Source organism: Bombina bombina, chromosome 3 (genome assembly GCF_027579735.1).
Source record: "Bombina bombina isolate aBomBom1 chromosome 3, aBomBom1.pri, whole genome shotgun sequence".
NCBI lineage: Eukaryota > Metazoa > Chordata > Amphibia > Anura > Bombinatoridae > Bombina > Bombina bombina.
The window spans coordinates 263,596,935-263,620,392 of record NC_069501.1 but is presented as its reverse complement, the minus strand read 5'-3'; the positions used below and the strand labels follow the sequence as shown (position 1 = coordinate 263,620,392).

At 34.9% G+C, this 23,458-nt stretch overlaps 1 protein-coding gene across 3 annotated transcripts in view; it reads right to left on the bottom strand.

The window, feature by feature from the left end:
* Positions 1-23,458, bottom strand: part of RAP1GAP2 (RAP1 GTPase activating protein 2) — a 695,842-nt gene that overhangs the window by 128,985 nt on the left and 543,399 nt on the right. For all 3 annotated transcript variants that reach the window (XM_053706286.1, XM_053706284.1, XM_053706285.1), the window contains 2 exons: positions 19,793-19,893; positions 15,046-15,175 (listed from right to left, as the gene is read on the bottom strand). In XM_053706286.1, coding sequence (XP_053562261.1) covers positions 15,046-15,175; positions 19,793-19,893 — 231 coding nt within the window. The remainder of the gene's footprint in view (positions 1-15,045; positions 15,176-19,792; positions 19,894-23,458) is intronic.

Below are 23,458 nucleotides of genomic sequence, written 5' to 3'. Positions count from 1 at the left end.
AAACAAGTGCTGCATTACAAGATAGCATTGTTGAAGAAAATATAGCGGCAAAGATGGATACAGACACACAATCGTTAGTCAAAGCCATATATCAATGAGCCCACAATTTGATCAGCTTAGACAGGATGTGTTAACACTTACTAATGAAGTACACTCATTACCTTCCTGGTAAAATATTTTATAAATAAATAAATTTAATAACAGGATTGAAGAAGCGGAATTACGTATATCAGATATAGAGGATAGAATGAATACAGCAGAGCTGGAAACACATTTTTATAGCTCCTCACTAAAAAAAACTCCAGGATAGGATAGATGATCTTGAGGATAGATCTAGAAGGAACAACCTTAGAATTATTGGAGTACCAGAGACAGCGGAATACAAAGATTTAAATAAATTCATGTCAGAAAAGTTACCTTCGCTGTAAGAAATGCCAGGCCCAAAGCACCAGCTTATTATAGAGAGAGTCCATAGAATAGGGCAGGAAAAAATAAGATCAGATGGGTCAACGATAACTAGGCCAATTATAGCTAAAATGTTAAACTTTCAAGACAAGGTTGAACTATTAAATTTCTATCGTAAAAAGAAAAATGTTTTTCTGGAGGGATATAAAATAATGTTATTTCAGGATTACTCAGTGGAAACAACCAATCATAGAAAGGTAATGGCTCCTCTATGTACTCAAATAATTAAGAAAGGATACAAAGCTTTTTTAATGTATCCGGCTAGGATTAAGGTACTTAAGGATAAATCGTGGAACATATTAAACACGCAACAGGAAGCAAATAGATTCTTAGAAGAGAGTGAGTAAAAAGGATAAATGTATATGCATTTAAATGATTAAGAATTCTAAAGAATAAGAAATACTAATGGAACATATACCAGGTGAATGGTTTAATTTTAACTCTTTTTCCCCTTTTCTCCCCCCCCCCCACTTTTTTTTTTCTCTCTCTCTTCCTTCCTCTCCTCCAGCTAAAGCAGTACTGCCCAATTTTAATCTTTTCTATTACTCGAGTTTGGTACATAACATGAGTAAAAGGAGGTATATTTCTGATGATGGATAAAATAAATATAAATTTGATATCATGGAATATTAGAGGCATAATCTCACCTATTAAAAGAAAAATGATCATAAAACATCTTAAAAAAACTTAGATGTAACATTGCTACAGGAAACATATATACAGCAACATGAAGCGAATAAACTTAGAACAGATTGGGTTGGTGAAGTTATAGCAACAGTGGGAAATGCTAGAAAACGAGGGGTAGCAATACTGATACATAAAAATCTGAAGTATAAAATCATCCATTCAGAGATAGATGTCGATGGCAGATTTATAATTTTACAGTTAGACATAATGGGGCAAATGTACGTACTCTGCAATGTTTATGGCCCGAATAATCACATAAGAAAATTTTGGGACAAAATTAAAACAAAATTTTCACAATTCATAGATAGTAAATTGATTGTTGCAGGTGATTTCAATCTTATTGCACAATACCCGCTAGATAGATGGCATTATAAGGGGAGAGGGGCACCCCCAAAAAAGCATGAAACCATATTATTTAGAAAGTTTAGGAGCGCATTAAATTTAAAGGATATATGGCGTATAAAAAATCCTGAAAGGATATACTTGCAAATCTAGTACGTATAAAACTCTCTCTCGAATAGATTATATATTAATTAATGAAAAACTAACGGGTATAGTAGAAGCAGATATTAAGCTATTATTATTTCAGCTCATGCTCCAATTTCAGTGGCAATAACAATGGGTGCTTCACGGAAAAGTACTGCTACATATTCTTTCCCAAAATATCTTTATACAAATGTAAAATTTAAGAATTGGCTGATAGAAACTTGGAAGAATTTTGAATATTTTAATGTAAATTCAGTAACAAGTCCTGAGACATATTGGGAAGCCTCTAAGGCGGTGCTTCGAAGAGAAATCAAAGCTTATCTATATAGATTATGGGGGAAAAAAAATCAGATACAGGACGTACAGTTAACTAACCAGCTTTCAAATGCATATAATGCCTATGTTCGAGAAGCATCAGCTATAAATTGGCGGAAGTATGTACGGGCTAAAAAAAAAGAGAAATTTTCCTTCAGCAAAAGGCTGCTAGTGAGGTTGTAAGAACCAATGCGAGGTTATATAAATATGGAGGTAAGATAGGAAAAAATCTGTCTAATTTAGTTAAACAAAATAGGGGCTCTAACTACATATCAGTGTTACAATGTAAAGAAAAAAGGCTAACCCAGTCCACTGAAATTAGTGCAGAATTTCTGGATTATTATAAACAGATTTTTCTACCTAAAGAAATCAATTAATTGAATAAAAAGGCCTTTTGGAACACCTGCATTGTTCCATGTTTGGATGAAGAGGCCCGGAAGTTAATGAATGAACCAATTATTAAAGAGGAAGTTATGCAGGCGATAAAAGAGAGTAGCCTTAATAAAGCTGCAGGACCAGATACACTGCCAGCTAAATATTATAAAATTTTGTCGGACCAAGTTGTAGACCCGTTAGTTAATCTTTTTGATGCATACTTCTCGCAGGGTCACATAATATCCAGTAATTTTAGTAGCTCTTTAATTACCCTTGTGCCAAAAAAAGGGAAGAATCCAGAAAAATTAGATTCTTATCGTCCAATCTCGCTGTTAAACACGGATTACAAGCTATTGTCTAGTATTTTAGCAGCTAGATTACAGAAAATTATAGCTAAATTAATCCACATTGACCATATGGGATTTTTGAAGGGTAGCTCTTCCTTCTCTAACTTGAGGAAACTATTATTAACAGTGGATTTTTATAATATACAGAAGGAAAAGGAGGATATGGATACAGAGGATAAGGCAATTATTGCGCTAGAGGCTGAAAAGGCCTTCGATTCCATCAATTGGGATCATTTATTTGTAGCTTTGGAACGATTTGGCTTTAAGGGTCCCTTTCTGTCATTTATTCAGGCCTTGTATAGCAAACCAAGATCGGCACTGATAGTCAATGGATTATGTACAGAATATTTTCAACTGTATCGAGGTACTCGACAGGGTTGTCCCCTTTCCCCATTGTTGTTTAATCTAAGTATTGAACCTCTAGCAATTGCGCTCTGTAATAGTATTAAGGGCATAAAAGTAGGAGATGATCTGCTCATATTTCTTTCTAATACAAAGGAGAATGTACCGAAATTGATGACATTGTTAGGAACCTTTGGATCCTTTTCAGGATATGCAATGAATTATTATGGTTAAATAGGAATAAAGATCCATATTCGCCATTGCCATTTAAAGAAGTCAATTACTTTAAAATATTTTGGAATTAGTGTATCTAGATGCCGAAGAATGGTATAGTGGAAATTTCTCAGGGGTAATTAAGAAAATTGTGGATGATATTCAAAATTTTACTTTTTTCCTCTTTCTTTAGCTGGTAAAATAAATTTAATTAAAATGGTAGTCCTACCTAAATTAGTATATGTAATGCAAAATGTACCACTCTTTCTAAGAAAACCTGACATAAAACAATTAAATAGTGCATTTAGACTATTTCTATGGGGTAAGTCTAAACCTAAACTATCATTAAAAAGACTTAACCAATGTAAAGAACATGCAGGATTTAGTTTTCCTTCAATTCAGAAATATAATCTTGCTTGTTTAATGAAAATAGTGCCAGATTGGTTAACAGATAGTTCCAATTTAGCACTTAAAGGCATAGAATCTGATTTCTTTAGGCCTTATTCTTTAAAAAATCCTTTGATAAAGCCCTATCGGGCGAAACGCGTCAGGGGAGAGTGTTGATTCCTTCACACTCGATTTTTTGTGTCTTTTTAACTGCCCAGTACCATTTATCCATGTACCGCTAAAATTGTACTTTCATATTATACTTCGTAGTGAGTGACTTGGGTGTATTTGGGGATATGGTACGTACCAGTACCCCAGTATCATAATTACACTATTTGCCCTCGATAATTAATCAAGGGATTTGAACTGAATGAATGTCTGAATGATCAGTCTAGTTTACAAGTTTGTATCAGTGCACCGGGCAGCAAGCACCGGGCTTATCCACTACAAGGCTTTATAATATAATATAAACACTCAATATAGAAACTGGGTTGTGCCAGATAAAAAATTTTAATTTTATATATAGCCTACCACAGAGTGGACAGTAGAAAATATAAACTCACAGTTAATATCCTACTCAGACTGTGAATAACATAATCTTAGCTGTATGAGTGCTGCACAGCTGATTGGAATGAAAAATAACTTGGTTGTGCCAGACTTAGCTATATTTTTATATATTGAACTGTGCGAGATGATGTGTAGTGATGTGTGCCTGAATGGATACTATGATTAATTAATAATGGAAAACTTGTATTGGCTGACTGGGTTATTACTATCCAGATTGATCCACTAAAAAGACTCTGTAATTTACATATACTCAATTTATCTAATCTGGGTTGTGCCAGACTTAGTTATATCAGATTTATACAGCCGTTCATACATAGTGGATGCCGGAATAAGAGCACCTAAATTCATTGTGACTGTCCAGACAGGATTACTAACTCTGACACCGTACAGACATAGCTAGACTGAATAATTATCGATATGACCTGGTAGTAGCTGCAGGCCATTACCGCAGTGTACTGAAGTTATAACATGTACTGAATAGCAGCAAAGTGTGTCTGATCCAGTGATACTGAAGTACTTGAACAGAGGGAGTAACAGACGATTACTCGATATAGCTATATTCATACACTGAACTGTGTGAGATGCTTGGCAGTGGTGTGTACCTGAAGAAATATTATGATTAACAAGCAATGGTAAACTTATATCGGCAAACTGGGTTATTAGTATCCAGATCGATCCACTAAACAGGCTCTCTAATTTACAAATATTTAACTTGTCCAGTCTGGGTTGTGCCGGACTTAGTTACATTAGAAATATTTAGCCCTTCACATATAAGGGATGCCGGAATAATAGCACTCTAACTCATTGTGACTATACAGACAGGATTACCAACTCTGACACCGTACAGACATAGCTAGGCTGAATAATCATTCATATGAACTGGTAGTAGCTGCAGGCCATTACCGTAGTGTACTGAAGTTACAATATAGACTGAATAGCAGCATGATATATCTGATCCAGCGATACCATAATACTTGAGCAGAGGGAGTAATATACGATTACTCGATATAATGACAATCACTCTGACACTGAGGATCATTTTCCTTGTCTCTACATTCTACATGGCAAAACCATAATTTAATATTAGAAATCAGTAATCCAGCAATTAACAAATAGAGGGGACACGTTTTACCCATTCTCTGATTACATATACCCAACTCACACTTGTAATCACTATTTGATATAGTTATACTGTAACAGTGTTTAGCGGACTTATTTTGTTACTTTTTGGATCATTCATGACTGTGAATATAGACAGGCCTAATTCCAATAACTGATGATCCAATAAATGTTGATACTACTGGTATATGGTACTGGAGTGTATTTTAATAGTGTTTGTACTTCAACCAACAATTTGGTTTTTTAATGGTTATAATAAAAGTTATATTTTATTAAATCCCAGCGGGACCACCCACCCTTTAGTTTAGGGCCCAGAGTGCTATAAGTGCATACTTTTGGAATTGTGGTATTCTTTATATCATCTTTCCATTCGGTTGTCTTATTCTTTAAAACCACTGGTGCATATGAATATAAAAGAATGGCCTATCATGCTTAAAAAAAATGTATACATTTAAAAACCCCATAAGAGCATGGCAAATGCTATGCATATTGCTAGGCATTAACTTTCAGTGTTCTAAATATTTACTGATTCAAAATAATCCAGTTTTTCCTCCAGGATATGACTCAGAAATTTTTAAAAGATGGAAAATTATTGGGCTAGAATATTTTTATCAATGTATAGACATGGATTGAAAAGCTATACACACATTTGGCTTCCTTAAAGAAAAATATAATCTTTCTAACAGAGATATGTTTGGTTATTTTCAAGCAAGACATTTTCTTAATACACTTTATCTTAATGCCTTCTGTAAAAATTGGGAAAGAGTCTATGTGGGAATAAATATTTTCCAAAAAGGAAAAACGGCTATAGCAGGATGGTATAATATGTTAATATTTAAAGAAGGGCAGCATGTGTTGGAATATTTAAGAGAAAAATGGATTTCAGATATTCCCTCAATAGAGGAAACTATAACTGAAAAGAGTATTGACAGGGCGTGGGCAGCGACACCTCAGTTAACATGGCGTGAATGGCATGTTAAATTAATTAATAGAGTTTATATTACCCCAGAAGATCTTGGAAGGTGGAATAAGGCTCAATCCTATGAATGTGCTCGCTGTAGATGGCCTACTGCAAACTTGTTAAATTGTATATGGGAATGCCCAAAAGTGATCCAATTTTGGGAAAAGGTTTCATATTAGTTATCTAAAATATTAAAATAAGAGATTCCATTGGATAAGGAGGAAATTATTTTTTAAAGGAGCATAGGGATAGGGAAGAAAACATAAAATGTATTAATTTTACAATATTATGTGCAAGAAATATTATATTTTCTTCGTGGAAAAAAAAAAAGGCCTAATTTCTCTCTATTCCTCAACACAGTGAATACTAAATTAATATTGGAACAGTACGAAACCTCAATAATTTCCGAATCTGAAATAGATCTATTTTTTAGAAAGTGGGGTAATTTTATATTTTCAAATCCTCCTGAGATCCAGCATAGGTTGATAGATCCATTTAAAAATTCAGAATGGATCCAAAATGCAGTTCTAAGAGGTAAATTAACATTAGCGGATGACATTTAGTATATGCAAAAAAGTTTAGTGGAAAGTTAGTCAGGTCATGGAGGAGAGGAGGGGGGAGTTTTTCCTTCTCCCCCTTTTTCCCCCCCTCCTTTTCTAGATGCCACAAAGGTAAAGATATTCAAGAGATTTATTCTAGGATTCATAATAAATAGCTCAGTTTAATTCATTGTATAACTCTACGTTTTTATGGCATGTATAGTTACTGTATGTAATATGGCATTGCGTGATTTAGTTTTCTTTTCCCTTACTTCTTGTTTTTTGTTGTTGTTACTTTACGTTTGTTTGACAAAACAAAAATTAATAAAAAAAACTGTACAATCACCAACATTTTACTCTTCATCTGGCACCCTAAAACATGGAATCCATGATTCAATTTTTCTTATTCAGATACAACATACAATTAAAAGAACTTTCCAATTTACTACTATTCTTAAATATACCTGTATGTCTTGGTATCCTTTGTTTAAACTTTCCATAAAAGCATACTGGGGTAAGCTCAAGAGTGTGCATGTGTCTTGAGCACTATTTGGTAGTAGAGTATATAGCAATGCTAAGGAAGAAATAAACCTATACACTGTGTTAACAAACACCCAAGTATGTTATTTGTCACAAAAAAATGCATTAGAGATGATATATTTTGCACCAGGTTAAATAATTGCAAAGCAGCTGTTATAAAATGGGTCTTGTAGCCAACTTAGCAAAGAAAGTACATGGTGATTCTTCTATAAAGATTATCTTCTATGAGTGGGAAGAAATGTTTTGCATCTCTATATCCATGTTGGCTTATAATGTCCATAGGGTGTGGGGAAATAAGGGCAAATGTCCCTTCGCACCCAGCATGGACACTTGTTTAGATTCTGATCCAGAATAATACACATAATAGAGCCCTTACCTCACTTTACACTGGAGGGGTTTTAAAAGTCTCTGGCTATAACTCAAATAGTAAGGAAATGGAAGAGAACTTCATCATTCAAAATAAGCCAAAGTGGGTTTTTATAGGGTTAAATATGCAGTACTTATTTTTCTTTTTTGTAAAAGTCAGAAAATAACCTTAATAAGGGAGCATTAACAATTTAACTTATTCCTAGACATTCAGCTATAATGGTTTAAGTTATGCTGTAACAATACAGCACAATGTTTCAACAGTGTTTGTCTGAACCTTAAAGTGAATGTAAGGTTAAGCAATCTGGAACACTGCTATACATAGATTCCAATTCCAATATTCCACAGCACCAAGTAATTTTATAAATCTTCTTTTATTGTTTTACAGCATATAAAAACATAGACAGTGTGGATATGCGACGTTTCGGGACTTCAGTCCCTTAATCATGCATACATAGTGATATACCTGTGTCTTATTTAAAGGGATAACCAGCCAATCATAGTGAAGTTCAAAAAAATCCTTGCAAGGTATATAACCCTTTCATAGCTAGCTCTTTTCAGCTGGAATATACTGACATCTACTAGTCACAATTAAAAACAATTTCAATACAAAAAAGACAAGGTTAAACACATAAAGGAGCAAATGTACATATCAGACTAAAAACTTTTTCCATGTATAGAATATTTTTCTCATCAAATATATATATCAAATCTACAATAAATAAACACAGCTACGCATTACTTGAGGTTCCAATGGGGACTAAAATAATGTGTTTTGCTGTATCTGTATGAGTGACTTGAGACATGAGCAAATAAGGGTAAGAAAGGATATACCTTACAGACATGGAAAAGCAACAGAAAACAGATGGTACAAAGGTGTTTATGTAAACAGAGATGGAGGCAGCACGTATTACTACCCTCACTAGAGGGTCCAGGGACTTTTTAAAAACCATCCCTATTCAAGATTATGAGAAGAAATATGAGAACTTAAAAAGTAAAAACACTGCTTGGGATTTACATATCACAACCCTCTCTGAATACCACAGAGTTAAAAGGATTCCCAGAGGACTGCGGATGAATACCCGCCCCACATTATTAAGAGAAAATGAGGAATACTGTGGAAAGTTTGAAGCCATCTTGAATAAATGTAGCTATGATTTAATCACCCTGACAGTGGAATACCTGCTAAAAGATGTGGAGCAGCAAGAGAAAGATATCTTAGGCCTAGATTTAGAGTTCGGCGGTAGCCGTCAAAACCAGCGTTAGAGGCTCCTAACGCTGGTTTTGGGCGCCCGCTGGTATTTGGAGTCAGTGATTAAAGGGTCTAACGCTCACTTTTCAGCCGCGACTTTTCCATACCGCAGATCCCCCTACGCCATTTGCGTAGCCTATCTTTTCAATGGGATCTTTCTAACGCTGGTATTTAGAGTCGTTTCTGCAGTGAGCGTTAGAGCTCTAACGACAAGATTCCAGCCGCCTGAAAATAGCAGGAGTTAAGAGCTTTCTGGCTAACGCCGGTTTATAAAGCTCTTAACTACTGTACCCTAAAGTACACTAACACCCATAAACTACCTATGTACCCCTAAACCGAGGTCCCCCCACATCGCCGCCACTCGATTAAAATTTTTAACCCCTAATCTGCCGACCGCCACCTACGTTATACTTATGTACCCCTAATCTGCTGCCCCTAACACCGCCGACCCCTGTATTATATCTATTAACCCCTAACTTGCCCCCCACAACGTCGCCGCAAGCTACTTAAAATAATTAACCCCTAATCTTCCGACCGCAAATCGCCGCCACCTACGTTATCCCTATGTACCCCTAATCTTCTGCCCCTAACATCGCCGACCCCTATGTTATATTTATTAACCCCTAATCTGCCCCCCACAACGTCGCCGACACCTACCTACACTTATTAACCCCTAATCTGCCGAGCGGACCCGAGCGCTACTATAATAAAGTTATTAACCCCTAATCCGCCTCACTAACCCTATCATAAATAGTATTAACCCCTAATCTGCCCTCCCTAACATCGCCGACACCTACCTTCAATTATTAACCCCTAATCTGCCGACCGGAGCTCACCGCTATTCTAATAAATGTATTAACCCCTAAAGCTAAGTCTAACCCTAACACTAACACCCCCCTAAGTTAAATATAATTTTTATCTAACGAAATAAATTAACTCTTATTAAATAAATAATTCCTATTTAAAGCTAAATACTTACCTGTAAAATACATCCTAATATAGCTACAATATAAATTATAATTATATTATAGCTATTTTAGGATTAATATTTATTTTACAGGCAACTTTGTAATTATTTTAACCAGGTACAATAGCTATTAAATAGTTAAGAACTATTTAATAGTTACCTAGTTAAAATAATTACAAATTTACCTGTAAAATAAATCCTAACCTAAGATATAATTAAACCTAACACTACCCTATCAATAAAATAATTAAATAAACTACCTACAATTACCTACAATTAACCTAACACTACACTATCAATAAATTAATTAAACACAATTGCTACAAATAAATAAAATTAAATAAACTATCTAAAGTACAAAAAATAAAAAAGAACTAAGTTACAGAAAATAATAAAATATTTACAAACATAAGAAAAATATTACAACAATTTTAAACTAATTACACCTACTCTAAGCCCCCTAATAAAATAACAAAGCCCCCCAAAATAAAAAATTCCCTACCCTATTCTAAAATACAAATATTACAAGCTCTTTTACCTTACCAGCCCTGAACAGGGCCCTTTGCGGGGCATGCCCCAAGAATTTCAGCTCTTTTGCCTGTAAAAAAAAAACATACTATACCCCCCCCCCAACATTACAACCCACCACCCACATACCCCTAATCTAACCCAAACCCCCCTTAAATAAACCTAACACTACCCCCCTGATGATCTTCCTACCTTGTCTTCACCATGCCAGGTTCACCGATCCGTCCTGGCTCCAAGATCTTCATCCAAGCCAAGCGGGGGCTAGACATCCACTGAAGAAGTCCAGAAGAGGGTCCAAAGTCTTCCTCCTATCCGGCAAGAAGAGGACATCCGGACCGGCAAACATCTTCTCCAAGCGGCATCTTCTATCTTCTTCCATCCGATGACGACCGGCTCCATCTTGAAGACCTCCAGCGCGGATCCATCCTCTTCTTCCGACGACTAGACGACGAATGACGGTTCCTTTAAGGGACGTCATCCAAGATGGCGTCCCTCGAATTCCGATTGGCTGATAGGATTCTATCAGCCAATCGGAATTAAGGTAGGAATTTTCTGATTGGCTGATGGAATCAGCCAATCAGAATCAAGTTCAATCCGATTGGCTGATCCAATCAGCCAATCAGATTGAGCTCGCATTCTATTGGCTGTTCCGATCAGCCAATAGAATGCGAGCTCAATCTGATTGGCTGATTGGATCAGCCAATCGGATTGAACTATATTCTGATTGGCTGATTCCATCAGCCAATCAGAAAATTCCTACCTTAATTCCGATTGGCTGATAGAATCCTATCAGCCAATCGGAATTCGAGGGACGCCATCTTGGATGACGTCCCTTAAAGGAACCGTCATTCGTCGTCTAGTCGTCGGAAGAAGAGGATGGATCCGCGCTGGAGGTCTTCAAGATGGAGCCGGTCGTCATCGGATGGAAGAAGATAGAAGATGCCGCTTGGAGAAGATGTTTGCCGGTCCGGATGTCCTCTTCTTGCCGGATAGGAGGAAGACTTTGGACCCTCTTCTGGACTTCTTCAGTGGATGTCTAGCCCCCGCTTGGGTTGGATGAAGATCTTGGAGCCAGGACGGATCGGTGAACCTGGCATGGTGAAGACAAGGTAGGAAGATCATCAGGGGGGTAGTGTTAGGTTTATTTAAGGGGGGTTTGGGTTAGATTAGGGGTATGTGGGTGGTGGGTTGTAATGTTGGGGGGGGGGTATAGTATGTTTTTTTTTTACAGGCAAAAGAGCTGAAATTCTTGGGGCATGCCCCGCAAAGGGCCCTGTTCAGGGCTGGTAAGGTAAAAGAGCTTGTAATATTTGTATTTTAGAATAGGGTAGGGAATTTTTTATTTTGGGGGGCTTTGTTATTTTATTAGGGGGCTTAGAGTAGGTGTAATTAGTTTAAAATTGTTGTAATATTTTTCTTATGTTTGTAAATATTTTATTATTTTCTGTAACTTAGTTCTTTTTTATTTTTTGTACTTTAGATAGTTTATTTAATGTTATTTATTTGTAGCAATTGTGTTTAATTAATTTATTGATAGTGTAGTGTTAGGTTAATTGTAGGTAATTGTAGGTAGTTTATTTAATTATTTTATTGATAGGGTAGTGTTAGGTTTAATTATATCTTAGGTTAGGATTTATTTTACAGGTAAATTTGTAATTATTTTAACTAGGTAACTATTAAATAGTTCTTAACTATTTAATAGCTATTGTACCTGGTTAAAATAATTACAAAGTTGCCTGTAAAATAAATATTAATCCTAAAATAGCTATAATATAATTATAATTTATATTGTAGCTATATTAGGATGTATTTTACAGGTAAGTATTTAGCTTTAAATAGGAATTATTTATTTAATAAGAGTTAATTTATTTCGTTAGATAAAAATTATATTTAACTTAGGGGGGTGTTAGTGTTAGGGTTAGACTTAGCTTTAGGGGTTAATACATTTATTAGAATAGCGGTGAGCTCCGGTCGGAAGATTAGGGGTTAATAATTGAAGGTAGGTGTCGGCGATGTTAGGGAGGGCAGATTAGGGGTTAATACTATTTATGATAGGGTTAGTGAGGCGGATTAGGGGTTAATAACTTTATTATAGTAGCGCTCAGGTCCGCTCGGCAGATTAGGGGTTAATAAGTGTAGGTAGGTGTCGGCGACGTTGTGGGGGGCAGATTAGGGGTTAATAAATATAACATAGGGGTCGGCGATGTTAGGGCAGCAGATTAGGGGTACATAGGGATAACGTAGGTGGTTTACGGAGCGGCAGATTAGGGGTTAAAAGTGTAATGCAGGGGTCAGCGATAGCGGGGGCGGCAGATTAGGGGTTAATAAGTGTAAGGTTAGGGGTGTTTAGACTCGGGGTACATGTTAGGGTGTTAGGTGCAGACTTAGGAGGTGTTTCCCCATAGGAAACAATGGGGCTGCGTTAGGAGCTGAACGCTGCTTTTTTGCAGGTGTTAGGTTTTTTTTCAGCTCAAACAGCCCCATTGTTTCCTATGGGAGAATCGTGCACGAGCACGTTTTTGATGCCGGCCGCGTCCGTAAGCAACTCTGGTATCGAGAGTTGCATTTGCGGTAAAAATGCTCTACGCTCCTTTTTTGGAGCCTAACGCAGCATTTGTTTGAACTCTCGATACCAGAGTTAAATTTATGGTGCGGCCAGAAAAAAACCCGCGGAGCGTTAACAGCCCTTTTACCGCCGAACTCTAAATCTAGCCGTAAGTATGTAAGAGTGAATTGATTAAATTATTAACCACTGAAACGCTGGATGAGTTTTTGAAAAAAACAGATGAAAAGATTACAAACCTAAAAAAGGAAATCCAGGAGCGCAAAAGGTTAAAGTTTGTCAGAGACGAAGATGATTACATCAAAGGCAGAATATACAAGTGGAAATCGGGGTACTTCGATTCACAGAGAGGATTCCCCACAGCATCACGACGATGTCAGGGCCGCTTTGCCAATCAACAACAGAGACGTAGAGAAGGGGGCGGTACTACATCGGAGGCGTCATCTGGATCGTCATCCCCTTTTTTATCAAGCGGCAAAGAAGGAACCACAGTATATTCCAGCTGAAAAGAGCTAGCTATGAAAGGGTTATATACCTTGCAAGGCATTTTTTGAACTTCACTATGATTGGCTGGTTATCCCTTTAAATAAGACACAGGTGTATCACTATGTATGCATGATTAAGGGACTGAAGTCCCGAAACGTCGCATATCCACACTGTCTATGTTTTTATATGCTGTAAAACAATAAAAGAAGATTTATAAAATTACTTGGTGCTGTGGAATATTGGAATTGGAATCGTATTTTGTGGGCTGGAGGTCGCCAGCTTGTCCACTTTGCACCGGGTCCCAGAAAGGGGATTGCCCATTGCCGGTCTCCATGTGTTTTGCTGCTATACATAGATATTATCTCCCTAAACGTAGTCGCTAAGTTTTTTTTTTAAACAATCCGATTTTATTTTAGATAACTTATAATTTCTTTACTGTGTCTTCGCAAACTCCTCCCAAGAGATACTTCCTGGTTTTTCTATGTCTGACGTATAGAGCGGACCCACCCGCTCTATACATAGCTCTGAAGCACGCTCCCAAATAGTACATTGATTTTGGCATAAGCTTTACTCTGCTCTCTGATCATTGAAACATAGTATGAAGTTAGTAAAATCATTGTGTACTATTGGATCAAAGAGTGCAGTTGTATGAAATCAGCTGTCTGACAACTTACTTTCTGCCCTTGATCGAAGAAGATTGAAACAGAGCATGCGCGTCTCATGGACGCGCATATACACTCAACATTAGTAAAATTCAGTAAGATTCATTGCCGCATGCGCTTATTATACAGTGGGCGTATTTGGAAAAGGTGCTGAATCCCCCGGGGTGGCAGCCTTAATTGCAGAATGCTTTAATCGTCGTCGATGACGAAAATGTACAATAATTCGGGTGGAGGAACGGCAGTAAGAATACATTGATTATAATTTATTAGAAAACCTAATCAAGCATTTGAGAGCGAAATTGATGAATGAAAGTTAGCCTTATTTTGTGACATCTATCGATTTATGTAAAGCACTTTGATTGACTTTACATTCACTTTAAATAAATTTGGAATTCAAAACTACTATATGTATACTCACTTAAAGGGGCAGTCAACTTTAAAAAAAAAAAAATATATATATATATATATATATAGTTTAAAAAGATAGATAATTCCTTTATTACCAATTTCACAGTTTTGCATAACCACCACTGTTATATTAAGACACTTAAGCTCTGTGATTACCTTGTAGCTAAGCCTTTGCAGACTGCCCCCTTATCTCTGTGTTTTTGACAGACTTGCATTTTAGGCAATTAGTGCTGACATATAATAACTCAACGGGAGAGAACAGAATGCTATCTATATGGCACACATGAACTAGCACTGTCTAGCTGTGAAAAACTTTCAAAATGCACTTTTAGCATACAAGCCTACCTAGGTTTAGCTTTCAACAAACAATACCAAAAGAACAAAGCAAATTTGATGATAAAATTGCATGACCTATCTGAATCACAAAAGTTTATTTTTGAATTGACCGTCCCTTATGACATGCATGTTACCTGCTGGTTATCTCCTTCAGTAAATGGTAATTTGGTGGATACATGGAACATGATTTCCTTTTCTCTGAAGACAGAGTAAATTGTTTCTGTACCAGTCTGTCCGTGTGCTACATCTAGCCCACCACGAAACCTGAATAATAGATAAATAGTAAGCATGGACTGATGTACAGTAATAGAAAATGCTCACTGTGCATCTGCACTTTCCAGATCATAAAAACAACATTAAATTATTTAAAATAATAACACTAGTAGGCAACATGTAACATTGATTTCAAAACCACAAGAAAATGAGTATTAGTTATATTATTATATATATATTTAGGTGTAAATTTAAATTTTAAGCAACTTTCCCTTTTACTTTTATTATACAATTTGCTTTGTTCTGCGTGTATCCATGTTGAAAAGAATTGCCAGGTAGGCTCAGGAGCAGAAATGCACTACTAGGAAGTAGCTGGTGATTAGTGGCTGCACCTATATGCCTCTTTTGATTGACTCACCCAGTGTGTTCCACTAACTCCCAGTAGTGCATTGCTGCTCCTGATCCTATTTTTCAACAGAAGATACCAAGAGAACAAAGCAATTTTTTTTAACAGAAGAAAATTACAAAGTTGTTTAAAATTGCATGACGTGTCTGAGTGATGAAAGTCTCATTTTGGCTTTACTGTCACTTTTACTAGTGTAAAGAAGTAAAGAAAACATATTAGACAGACAAATACATCTGTTTTACCCAGTTTTTATTTTATATCATTTTATATCATAAAAGACTGTTAAGCTTTTAGAAATAAACAATGTAGAAAAACTGTATGGTTTTAAATTAGAGAGACATTAATGCTAAAAAAATATCAATATCTGGAACTTTGCACTTTAAATTGATAGTACTAATCACAGCATCCACTTTAGTCCAATCAGCTATAAAGAAATATTGGATCATACTCTGAAAATGAGTCACGTAGTCAATATGATGTATCTGAGTAAAGAACTTTGAAAATTGTCACTGAGAATGGACTAAAACAATTTCTGATGAAGACAATATTTTATCATCACAAAACAATTTTTTTACCCAAAATATTATACTAATGACTGTATATAATGTACAGTGTTTTATATACAGGGCACTTCTGTAAAAATAACTACCACTTCATCTAAATCTTAATAAAAGAAAACAGATGCACCACAAATTATATATACATTTGTACACATACCACAAGCAAAGAGATTATGACTCACTGAAGGCTGATGGTTAGCATTTTTAGCAATTAAGTATTTTTTTAATTCAGGTACAGTATTTACATTGTTTTTTTGTTTTTAGATAATGCTATTGCACACTTAATAGATTGCAGTATAGTGTAAATATAATGTTTATATGCACTGGAAAACAAAAACATTTGTGTGACTCAATTTAATGCTATAGTCACTTTATTGCGGTGGTCTGGAACCAAACCAGCAATATTTGTGAGGTACGACTGTGTGAAAAAAGTGAGGTAAAAGCTGTTAAAATGTAACCTAAACTTGATATAGATGTATCAGTTGTTTGCTTCATATTAAGGCTCATTGGCTGATAAGTGCTTCCTGCTAAGCCCCATTAGATGAATTGTTCAAATATTTATGTTCAGCCAAATGAGCCTTACCAGGAAGCACATATCAGCCAATGAGCATTAGCAGATAGTACCTACCAGCCAATGAGCATTAGCAGAGGGTACCTACCAGCCAATGAGCATTAGCAGAGAGTACCTACCAGCCAATGAGCATTAGCAGAGAGAACCTACCAGCCAATGAGCATTAGCAGAGAGTACCTATCAGCCAATGAGCATTAGCAGAGAGTACCTATCAGCCAATGAGCATTAGCAGAGAGTACCTACTAACCAATGAGCATTAGCAGAGAGTACCTACGAGCCAATGAGCATTAGCAGAGAGTATCTACCAGCCAATGAGCATTAGCAGAGAGTACCTACAAGCCAATGAGCATTAGCAGAGAGTACCTACCAGCCAATGAGCATTAGCAGGGAGTATCTATCAGCCAATGAGCATTAGCAGAGAGTACCTACCAGCCAATGAGCATTAGCAAAGAGTACCTACCAGCCAATGAACATTAGCAGAGAGTACCTACCAGTCAATGAGCATTAGCAGAGAGCACTTTCCAGCCAATGAGCATTAGCAGAGAGTACCTACCAGCTAATGACCCTAAGCAGGAAAAACACAAATGGTACAGTTGTATATTTTCAAATTAAATATAAAAACAACTTTTACCTCGTGTTTTTTTCAGGGGAAAGAAAATCCCCTTTTATTTATTCTGAAACTATAAAAAATAGTAGTATTCATATGTGAATTAAAGGGACAGTCAACACCAGTATTTTTGTTGTTTAAAAAGAAAGATAATCCCTTTATTACCCATTCCCCAGTTTTGCTTAACCAACACTGTTATAGAAATACACTTTTTACCTCTGTGATAACCTTGTATCTATGCTTCTGCAAACTGCCCCCTTATTTCAGTTCTTTTGACAGACTTGCTTTTTAGCCAATCAGTGCTCATGCCAGGGTAACTTCACGTGCATGAGCTCAATGTTATCTATATGAAACACATTAACTAATGCCCTCTAGTGGTCAAATGCATTCAGATTAGAGGCAGTCTTCAAGGTCTAAGAAATTAGCATATGAACCTCCTAGGTTTAGCTTTCAACTATGAATACCAAGAGAATAAAGCAAAATTGGTGATAAAAGTAAATTGGAAAGTTGTTTAAAATTACATTCCCTATTTAAATCATGAAAGTTTTTTTTTGGACTTCACTGTCCCTTTAAGTCATTTATTAGCTTTATTCAGAACAATGTCATTCTCTTTGTTGGTTTTTTTTACTAATAAATTGATGGAAAAACAATGTGTTCTTAACATTTCACTTTAAAGAAAAAATAAATACAATTTAGTCTCCATATTATATTGTACGTATATCATTTTGTCTTTTAATAAAAATGATTGATTTCTACAATTATAACTTTTAGCTTAGCTGGTTTCTACCAATTAAAGGGATATGAAACCCACATTTTTTTCTTTCATGATTAAGCATTCAATTTTAAAGGGGCAGTCAACTCCAAAATTGTCATAGTTTAAAAAGATAGAAAATCCCTTTATTATCCATTCCCCAGTTTTGCACAGCCAACACGGTTATATTAATACATATTTTACCTCTACGATTACCTTATATCTAAGCCTCTTCTGACAGCCCTGATCACATGGCTATTTATTATCTATTGACTTGTATTTTAGCTGTGTTGTGCACAACCAACGGGCGTGAACACAATGTTATCTATATGGCCCACATGAACTAGCAGTCTCCTGTTTTGAAAAGTGAATAAAAAAAGCATATAAGAGGCTGTCCTTAGTGGTTTAGAAACAGGCAGAAATTTAGAAGTTTACATTTTATAAAAAATATTAATATAACAATGTTGGTTGTGCAAAGCTGGGGAATGGGTAGTAAAGGCGTTATCTAACTTTTTAAACAATAACAATTTTGGTGCTGACTGTCCCTTTAAGCAACTTTTTTTTACTCCTATTATCAATTTTTCATCGTTCTCCTGGTATCCTTCATTTAACAACCAAATCAACAAGCATTACCCAGGTGCTGAAACGAAAATGGGCCGGCTCCTAAGCTTACATTTCTGCTTTTTCAAATAAAGATACCAAGAGAACAAAGAACAATTGTTAATAGGAGTAAATAAGAAAGTTGCTTAAAATTGCATGCTCTATCTGAATCATGAAAGAAAACATTTGAGTTTCATATTCCTTTAATATAGTTAAATGTATAAAACTACAAAAAGGTCTAAAATCTGAACTGCTAACTAAAGAAAAAATCTCAAAAGCTCAGACACATTTTCATTTCTACCACATTACTAAACCAATTATTAAATGTATTCCAAGAATTTTGACTCTTCAGACAAAACAAAAAGCAGTGCAGATACTTATCTTTCTTTTAAAGGGACAGTCTAGGCCAAAATAAACTTTCATGATTCAGATAGAGCATGTAATTTTAAACAATTTTCCAATTTACTTTTATCACCAATTTTGCTTTGTTCTCTTGGTATTCTTAGATGAAAGCTTAACCTAGGAGGTTCATATGCTAATTTCTTAGACCTTGAAGCCCACCTCTTTCAGATTGCATTTTAACAGTTTTTCACCACTAGAGGGTGTTAGTTCACGTATTTCATATAGATAACACTGTGCTCGTGCACGAGAAGTTATCTGGGAGCAGGCACTGATTGGCTAGACTGCAAGTCTGTCAAAAGAACTGAAAAAAGGGGCAGTTTGCAGAGGCTTAGATACAAGATAATCACAGAGGTTAAAAGTATATTATTATAAATGTGTTAGTTATGCAAAACTGGGAAATGGGTAATAAAGGGATTATCTATCTTTTAAAACAATACAAATTCTGGTGTAGACTGTCCCTTTAAGCACATTTTAAACATTTAATTTTCCCCTTTTCACTTGTCTATTTAGCTTGTATTTTAGGTATCAAATATGCAATTAATTCAAGTGTCACTCTCTTAAAGCTGCAGCCACTGAGGATTAACAAATTGGAGTTTAAATTTCCTTTAAATTCTGTACAAAATTGAATTATAGTAAAGATAAAATCTAGAGACTAGATGACAGCACTAGATTAATTTAAATTACTGCATGCATTAAATAAAAATAATATAACACATTTAGTTTACAAGAGAAACCCTTTAAATGTTTAACAGTAAATTAATTCTAACCCACCCTTTGAAGTCCTGAAGTAAAACAGTGTCTCCAAGTAAAGACAAGAACTCTTTAAATGCTGAACTCTCTTCATTATTTCCAAATAATTCTTCTTCTAATGTCTGTAAATAAGGAAAGACAGTCACAACAATGATATAAGCATTTTACCAAACCCCTAGAAAATGTATACGCATGACTGGCACATAAAAAGAAAAAAATAAATATTTTAATGTCCCATCAACTTGAGTAAAATAATTCTTGTTTTTCCCTCAAAATCATCTAATACTATCAAAGTTGGTGACATATTCAAGATACTGTGCTGAATGAATGAATCATAACAATGAAATGGCAGAATTAATATGCTTGATATTTGTTCTAACAAATTGTTGTGATAGATAACATTTGATGCTACACTTGCACTTCAGTAAGCTATAGAAGCAGTCAAATGCAGAATATAACTTTAGATAAAAAAAAAAAGGAAGAAGAAAATCATGTGCTAATTTCCAATGGGTGGACTGTGTGTTTTATTTATTTTTAATTATTCATTACTTTTAACATTTAAATATACCAAAATGTGGATTTTTTTTGTATTACAAAAAAGTTGAAATAAACATCATTATTATGAATTTTAAAGAAGATAGTAAACTCTACAATATATATATTCTACATGTGATAGAAAAAGGGCGGGACTCTCCCCCCTCTGAGAGGATGATTTCTTCTGATGTTTCTTGTTTACCTATTTTTTTAAGCCATTGCTGCAGTATTGATATTTTTAGTATAGGTGGAGGTTTCAAGAAGAAAATCAGTTATTTCAAATAACAAAATAAATGTAGAGGGTTACGTGTTATTTTTACCGACAGTAGTGCATTAAATTAACAATTGGGAACACATAACAGGAGAGAAAATGTTACAGTTTACTTGTCCCTTTATGAACCAATTGCTCACTGACTGCTAGTGCATAAAAACATCAGTTTTAAAACCAAAAGAAATTTACATACAATTGAGAAAAAAACAACTTTTTTGTCCCTTTAATGAATGTGACATAATATTTGACTATCAATAGCTGCTACTGTTTTCTATTATAAAATAGGTTGGACATAAGCAGAGAGAACATTTTAAGTGGGGAAAAATAGTGAAACAGAAAGAAATAGCTGTCTTCCAACAGAATTAATATAAGAGCAAGGACAATCAGATATACACTTGTATCAAGATAAACTTTATCAAGATTAATGCTTGCTTCTATGAGAAATGATGAGTTATTCCAGCAAGAGTGTGAAATGCAAAATTAAAAAAAACATAACTTTTTTTAACTACATTTTCAAAAACTAACATATGTAAATCAACCAGTTATCTACTGTATATTGTAGTTTACTGTGACTTCTGGGGACAATCTGCTTTTAAATTATTTTGAGAAAGATGACCTATTTTGATAAATTATATATAGGCCTAGATTACAAGTGGAAAGCTTTCTGCATTAGGATTAGCTTGATTATTGATATAACAAGCCCATGGTAAAGAAGAATTACCAAAGAAAGTTTTATATATATATATATATATATATATATACACACACAGTATATATAAATAATTTTACCTTAAAAGTTTTACATGTGTACTGTAATACTTTTGTTTACTTCAGGTTTCAAGTTGCGCTCAAGCACAACACATAACTGTTGCAATATCTATTGCAAGTATAGGGTGCACTAAAGGGGTGTCAGCCACTCTAAACTTTCTCTGGTAATTCTTCTTTACCATGGACTTGTAATATCAATAATCGAGCTAAAACTATCCAAATTTAATTTTTGTTTCTAGAAATACTTTTGTTCTCTACTTATTTTTAAATACACACACACATATACATACACACACACACACACACACACACACATATACATACACACATATATACACATATACACACACATACACACACACACATACATATATAAGATAGAAATTGCTTCTTCTGTGCCTTGTCTGAAATCACTGCCTCCAGTGCTTCTCACTGCCTTCCAAATGTACACTTCTCCTGTTAATTACTCTAGTATCAGCTCTGCATATGTTGCATGCACACTTACACCAATAGCACTTTCATTCAAAGTACTGGAGACGTTTTTAGCTTAGATCTGTTTTCCGGGTACAAATAAAAAATACAAAAAAATAAAACCTCGTCTTTTGATGCATCCAGCCCTGGAAATCTTGCTAGTTTAATCGCATAACTTGAAACTATCTATCATTTAAAGGGATAGAAAGCTTTAAAAAGAAATGTGCATTGGTGCTTTTCAATTTAAAATGGAAGCATTTTTGCAATATGCATTCATTAGCAAAAATGCTTCCAGTAAAAGTCATTACTGTTTTTCAGTGGCATACACACATATCCTGTGAAGGCCTGTGCACTAGTATTCAAACACATGCCTGCTCAGAGGGTCAGTAGTGGCTGAGCAGGCATGGTGTTTGAATACTGGTGCACAGTCCTCACAGGATATGTGCATATGCCATAGAAAAGCTTAAATAACTTTTACTAAAAGCATTTATGCTGATTAAATCATATTGCAAAAATACTTTTATTTCAAATTGAAATGCATCAATGCACATTTCATATTTGACTTTTATATCCCTTTAATATTCTAAACACATTTTTTTAATCTTATTTTTTAAAAGAAAAAACAAGACATAATGCAAACATTACCATCACAGTATTCATTTTGATAATAAAGATCTCAAAGTTATCTTAATATTTTTCACAAATTTAGATATGAGGGGAAAAAACCCCACAAGTCTAAAACCAACGACTTGCAGTGAAATTATGCCAATGTGAATTATTAATTTCTGTCAAGAAAATGTAAACTAAAATTCTTATATTCTCATTCTTCGTTCAATGCTGAGTATATATTTGATACAAAATCATCTACCTATAAAACTTCCCCCTCCTTCCTTTCCTTCATATTACTTGAGAGAGAGAAAAAAACCTTAACACATATTTGATGTCTTTTCACTAATACACTTTAGGCAACAGATTTTTTTAAAATTTATTTTAGTTTGTTACAGGATCCAAAGCAGAGAGAAAGGATTAATGGTGTCATTATTCAATTAATGATTGGAAAGATGTGATATTACTTAATTAATGGTCAGAAAGATGAGTTTCATGATGGTGTATTGCTTAGTGAGTCAACTGAAAGTTGGGAATGAAATCTCAAGCTTGGCATTTATCAGTGCTGGAACAAAAATACAGCCAATGAAAAATAAATACTGGCACAAAATGTCCCTCTTGTCCTTGATTTGTGTTGTTTGTGGAAATGCAGGTGGCAGTAAAGCTAGAAATGATGCGGCACGTCCCAACAGAGTAAAGACGTCCACACTCTGCTTGGAGAATACAGAAACAACAGTGCAAAATACAACAAAACTTCCTAGAAACAGCTGCAGTGGGGTCTTAGAAACCATCACTTCTTTAAAGAAACCACCACTATTAATCAAACAATTCAAATATGTAAAATTAGTTTATAATGAACTAAAGGGACATTTAACACACACACACACACACACACACACACACACACACACATATATATATATATATATATATATATATATATATATATATATATATATATATCAAAATAACAACAGTATTGCATTGAGCAATGATACTTTTTTTATTGGACTAACTATACATTTATAAGATGACAA